A 6,000-nucleotide genomic window follows, 5' to 3' on the forward strand; every position below is an offset into this window, starting at 1 on the left:
CCCCCAATGTTTGTAAGGTTGAAAGAGAGCCCATCAAGTTCAACCTAAAGCCCTCCTGTGTTGATCCAGAGGAAGGCCCTAACTGCCCATGAGGCTGATACCAATTCCTTCCCAACCCCAATATGACGATCAGAATAAATCCCCGGATCAACGTTCTATCCCCATAAATCTAGAATACAGAACCTGTAATATTATATTATACAAAAAAACAAACATGCGGGCCCCTTGAACTTGTTTATTGAGTCATCACAACATCATGTGGACATAGTTCCATAGTCTCACTGCTCTTACAGTAAAGAATCCTCCATCACAACATCATGTGGAGAGTTCCATATTCTCACTGCTCTTACAGTAAAGAATTCTCCATCACAACATCATGTGGACAGAGTTCCATATTCTCACTGCTCTTACAGTAAAGAATCCTCCATCACAACATCATGTGGAGAGAGTTCCATAGTCTCACTGCTCTTACAGTAAAGAATTCTCCATCACAACATCATGTGGAGAGAGTTCCATAGTCTCACTGCTCTTACAGTAAAGAATCCTCCATTACAATATCATGTGGACAGAGTTCCATAGTCTCACTGCTCTTACAGTAAAGAATCTCTGTCTGTGTTGATGGTGAAACCTTGTTTCCTCTAGACGTAGAGGATGCCCCCTTGTCATGGTTATCAGCCTAGGTATAAGAATATCCCTACAAAGATCTCTGTACTGTCCATTCATATATCTGTACATTGTGATCAGATTCCCCTAAGACGTCTCTTCTCTAAACTAAATAACCCCAAGTGATAACCTGTCCTGGCCCTATTATATCCCAACCCCCGCCCCCCCCCCCCCCCCCGATACCATTACTATCCATCCCGGTCCTGTACCCCCCCCCCTCATACCATTATTATCCCGGTCCTGTAATCCCCTCCCCCCCTCATACCATTATTATACCGGTCCTGTAATCCCCCCCCCTCATACCATTATTATCCCGGTCCTGTAATCCCCCCCCCCCATACCATTATATTATCCCGATCCTGTAATCCCCCCCCCCCATACCATTATTATCCCGATCCTGTAATCCCCCCCCCCCCCCCCATACCATTATTATCCCGGTCCTGTAATCCCCCCCCCCCATACCATTATTATCCCGATCCTGTAATCCCCCCCCCCATACCATTATTATCCCGGTCCTGTAATCCCCCCCCCCCCCCCTCATACCATTATTATCCCGGTCCTGTAATTTCCCCCCCCCCCATACCATTATTATCCCGGTCCTGTAATCCCCCCCCCCCATACCATTATTATCCCGATCCTGTAATCCGGGATAATTATTATCCCGATCCTGTAATCCCCCCCCCCATACCATTATTATCCCGATCCTGTAATCCCCCCCCCCATACCATTATTATCCCGGTCCTGTAATCCCCCCCCCCCCCCTCATACCATTATTATCCCGGTCCTGTAATCCCCCCCCCCCATACCATTATTATCCCGGTCCTGTAATCCCCCCCCCCCCATACCATTATTATCCCGATCCTGTAATCCCCCCCCCTCATACCATTATTATCCCGGTCCTGTACCCCCCCCCCCCCCTCATACCATTATTATCCCGGTCCTGTAATCCCCCCCCTCATACCATTATTATCCCGGTCCTGTACCCCCCCCCCCCCCTCATACCATTATTATCCCGGTCCTGTAATCCCCCCCCTCATACCATTATTATCCCGGTCCTGTAATCCCCCCCCCCTCATACCATTATTATCCCGGTCCTGTAATCCCCCCCCCCCTCATACCATTATTATCCCGGTCCTGTAATCCCCCCCTCATACCATTATTATCCCGGTCCTGTAATCCCCCCCTCATACCATTATTATCCCGGTCCTGTAATCCCCCCCCCCATACCATTATTATCCCGGTCCTGTAATCCCCCCCCCTCATACCATTATTATCCCGGTCCTGTAATCCCCCCCCCCATACCATTATTATCCCGGTCCTGTAATCCCCCCCCCTCATACCATTATTATCCCGGTCCTTTAATCCCCCCCCCCCATGCCATTATTATCCCTGTCCTGTACCCCCCCCCCCCTCGTACCATTATTATCCCAGTCCTGTAATCCCCCCCCTTCATACCATTATTATCCCGGTCCTGTAATCCCCCCCCCCTCATACCATTATTATCCCGCTCCTGTAATCCCCCCCTCATACCATTATTATCCTGGTCCTTTAATCCCCCCCCCCCCCCATACCATTATTATCCCGGTCCTTTAATCCCCCCCCCCCATGCCATTATTATCCCGCTCCTGTAATCCCCCCCTCATACCATTATTATCCTGGTCCTTTAATCCCCCCCCCCCCATACCATTATTATCCCGGTCCTTTAATCCCCCCCCCCCCATGCCATTATTATCCCGGTCCTGTACCCCCCCCTCGTACCATTATTATCCCGGTCCTGTAATCCCCCCCCCCATACCTTTATTATCCCGGTCCTGTAATCCCCCCCCATACCATTATTATCCCGCTCCTGTAATCTCCCCCCCCCCCCATACCATTATGATCCCAGTCCTGTAATCCCCCCCCTCATACCATTATTATCCCGGTCCGGTAAACCCCCCCCCCCCCCCCTCATACCATTATTATCCTGGTCCTGTACCCCCCCCCCCCCACCTCATACCATTATTATCCCGGTCCGGTAAACCCCCCCCCCCCCTCATACCATTATTATCCTGGTCCTGTACCCCCCCCCCCCCCCACCTCATACCATTATTATCCCAGTCCTGTAATCCCCCCCCCCCATACCATTATTATCCCGCTCCTGTAATCCCCCCCCCCATACCATTATTATCCTGGTCCTGTAATCCCCCCCCCCCTCATACCATTATTATCCCGGTCCGGTAAACCCCCCCCCCCCCCCCCCCCCTCATACCATTATTATCCTGGTCCTGTACCCCCCCCACCTCATACCATTATTATCCCAGTCCTGTAATCCCCCCCAATACCAGAGCAGTGTTCTCCAAACAATGTGTCTTCCGACTGTTGCAAAACTCCAACTCCCAGCATGCCCGTACAGCCAAAGGCTTGTATACCTCCTCCAGAGGATCCACACTGAGCCTGAAAGTTAAATCAAGGCTTCCTTTTTTATATCATCCCTTGTGCAGTACAGTGGGATTAAAACTGCGTCCCTCCAGCTGTTGCAAAACTATAACTTGTTGTAGTTTTGCAACAGCTGGAGGCACCCTGGTTGGGAAAACAGTGCTTTAGAGCCTACAATAGAATACAGATAGGTTGATACAAATCAATAATACGCACAGTGTGGCAGACTCCAGTCGTGATGGGAGCTAGAATGGTTTTATGTAGCCTTAGGGTATGGTCACACGGGGAAAAAATTAAAGGAGATCTCCGGCGAAAAACAACTCATCCCCCACGGGGGGGATCCGACCGCTGGGGCCCCCCCACGGTCACAGAGACAGGACCCCAGCACTCTCACGAGGAGCGTGTCGTCAGTAGCTAGACTGCATGCGCTCCATCCATTTCTATGGGAGTGCCGATGGTGCCCGAGAGCTGTACTCCGGTCCTTTCGGCGCTCCCATAGGAATGAATTGAGTGCGTGACGGCTGCAGCACGCGCTCCTCACTGAGCGCCGAATCCCTTCCCCGTGGTCGCAGGGGATAGGAGATAAGTACATTTTTGCCGGAGATTTCCTGCAAAAAGAATGAACATGTAAGTTTTTTTTGCGCAGCACAGTGTCATTAAAGGGGTACTCCCCTGGAAAACATATATTTTTTTTTTAAACATTTGGTGCCTGAAAGTTATACAGATTTGTAAATTACTTCTATTTAAAAAAAAATCTTAATTCTTTCAGTACTTATTAGCTGCTGTATGCTCCAGAGGAAGTTGTGTAGTTCTTTCCAGCCTGACCACAGTGCTCTCTGCTGACTCCTCTGTCCATGTCAGGAACTGTCCAGAGTAGGGGAGGTTTTCTATGGGGATTTGCTCCTGCTCTGGACAGTTCCTGACATGAACAGATGTTTCAGCAGAGAGCACTGTGGTCAGGCTGGAAAGAACTACACAACTTCCTGTGGAGCATACAGCAGCTGATAAGTACTGGAAGGATTAAGATTTTTAAATGGAAGTAATTTACAAATCTGTTTAACTTTTTTGGCACCAGTTGATTTAAAAAAATTGTTTTCCAATGGAGTACCCCTTTAAAGTCAATGGGACTATGAATTCCGTCCGGAATCTGTGTGTCGAGCGCTAGAAATTCCTCATAAATTCAGCACAAATTCCATATGGAATCCACAAAACCATAGCCTTAGAATGTGGTTCACGTGGAGCTTGAAGATTACTATGTATTCAGGTCAGGGGGACGTCGCGCAGAAGAGGCCTCGCGAGTATTTTATTTTGTTCGGAAGTGTTCGGTTTTAGCGAATGGATTTGGAGGTCACTGATCTAGAGAGACAATGACACAATCCGTCAGCCATGGTAACAAAAAACCCCGATGGTAAAAGCACCAAAGACTTGTCAAGAAGTAGCTGCGACCGTGATGGAAAGAAGCCAACGCCGCACCGGAGAACAGAGGCCGAGTGCAAATGGGGGACGTCTCGCATTCAGGGTGAAAGAAAGAGACGGACATTAGGGGAAATGTCGTCTCTTTCTTTCACCTGACAGGGCATTTGCTCGGCCTCTTGAAAATGGAGAATTCTGTGTCTTTTTGTCTCCCCCAATTATGTAAACTTCTCTATTCCTTCTCTTTTTGTCAGGACTGAAGAATGATGGCTGCTGGGAAATTTGCCAATTACCCTAGAAATGGGCAGACGAACCATCCGTTCCCACTGGCGGCCTCAATGGATCTTCTCAGCAGCAAATCCCCCCTGACCGCGCGGCGGGCCGATCCGTTTCAGGATGTGTGTATCCATGGCACGTTACCACGGAAAAAGGACAGGACCCCCATTAGATCCAGTGACATGGTCAGCCACATGGGAACCCTGCCACACTTCAAGTCACAGCGGCTGCCATCCCATAAAATGCAGGATATCATGGAGGAATATCCATTTCAGGACAGGAGGGCGAAGTGTCCCACAAGGTGAGGCGCAGATTGTGTCATAAAGATTGTAATGTGAGGTGATATCTGGGCCCAAAAGGGTCCACAAAGGTTCTGGATGTGATTTATAACAGTAATAACAGGGATCTGAAGGAGGGGGACAGAGGGGTCTGGAGGAGGACAGAGGGGTCTGGAGGTGGAGGACAGAGGGGTCTGGAGGAGGACAGAGGAGTCTGGAGGAGGAGGACAGAGGGGTCTGGAGGAGGAGGACAGAGGAGTCTGGAGGAGGAGGACAGAGGGGTCTGGAGGAGGAGGACAGAGGAGTCTGGAGGAGGACAGAGGAGTCTGGAGGAGGACAGAGGAGTCTGGAGGAGGACAGAGGGGTCTGGAGGTGGAGGACAGAGGGGGTCTGGAGGAGGACAGAGGCGTCTGGAGGAGGAGGACAGAGGGGTCTGGAGGAGGAGGACAGAGGGGTCTGGAGGAGGAGGACAGAGGAGTCTGGAGGAGGACAGAGGGGTCTGGAGGAGGACAGAGGGGTCTGGAGGTGGAGGACAGAGGGGTCTGGAGGAGGACAGAGGGGTCTGAAGGAGGAGGACAGAGGGGTCTGGAGGAGGAGGACAGAGGGGTCTGGAGGAGGAGGACAGAGGGGTCTGGAGGAGGAGGACAGAGGAGTCTGGAGGAGGACAGAGGGGTCTGGAGGAGGACAGAGGGGTCTGGAGGAGGAGGACAGAGGGGTCTGGAGGAGGAGGACAGAGGAGTCTGGAGGAGGAGGACAGAGGGGTCTGGAGGAGGAGGACAGAGGGGTCTGGAGGAGGAGGACAGAGGAGTCTGGAGGAGGACAGAGGGGTCTGGAGGAGGAGGACAGAGGGGGTCTGGAGGAGGACAGAGGAGTCTGGAGGAGGAGGACAGAGGGGTCTGGAGGAGGACAGAGGAGTCTGGAGGAGGACAGAGGGGTCTGGAGGTGGAGGACAGTA

The 6,000-nt window shown here is 51.4% G+C and overlaps 1 protein-coding gene across 1 annotated transcript in view; it reads left to right on the top strand.

Moving 5' to 3' along the window:
- Nucleotides 1-6,000, top strand: part of BCAR3 (BCAR3 adaptor protein, NSP family member) — a 144,841-nt gene that overhangs the window by 39,899 nt on the left and 98,942 nt on the right. Inside the window, exon 2 of the mRNA XM_056523121.1 lies at nucleotides 4,746-5,068. Coding sequence (XP_056379096.1) covers nucleotides 4,755-5,068 — 314 coding nt within the window. The 5' untranslated portion in view covers nucleotides 4,746-4,754. The remainder of the gene's footprint in view (nucleotides 1-4,745; nucleotides 5,069-6,000) is intronic.

The sequence above is a fragment of the Hyla sarda genome, chromosome 6 (genome assembly GCF_029499605.1).
Source record: "Hyla sarda isolate aHylSar1 chromosome 6, aHylSar1.hap1, whole genome shotgun sequence".
Taxonomy (NCBI): Eukaryota; Metazoa; Chordata; class Amphibia; order Anura; family Hylidae; genus Hyla; species Hyla sarda.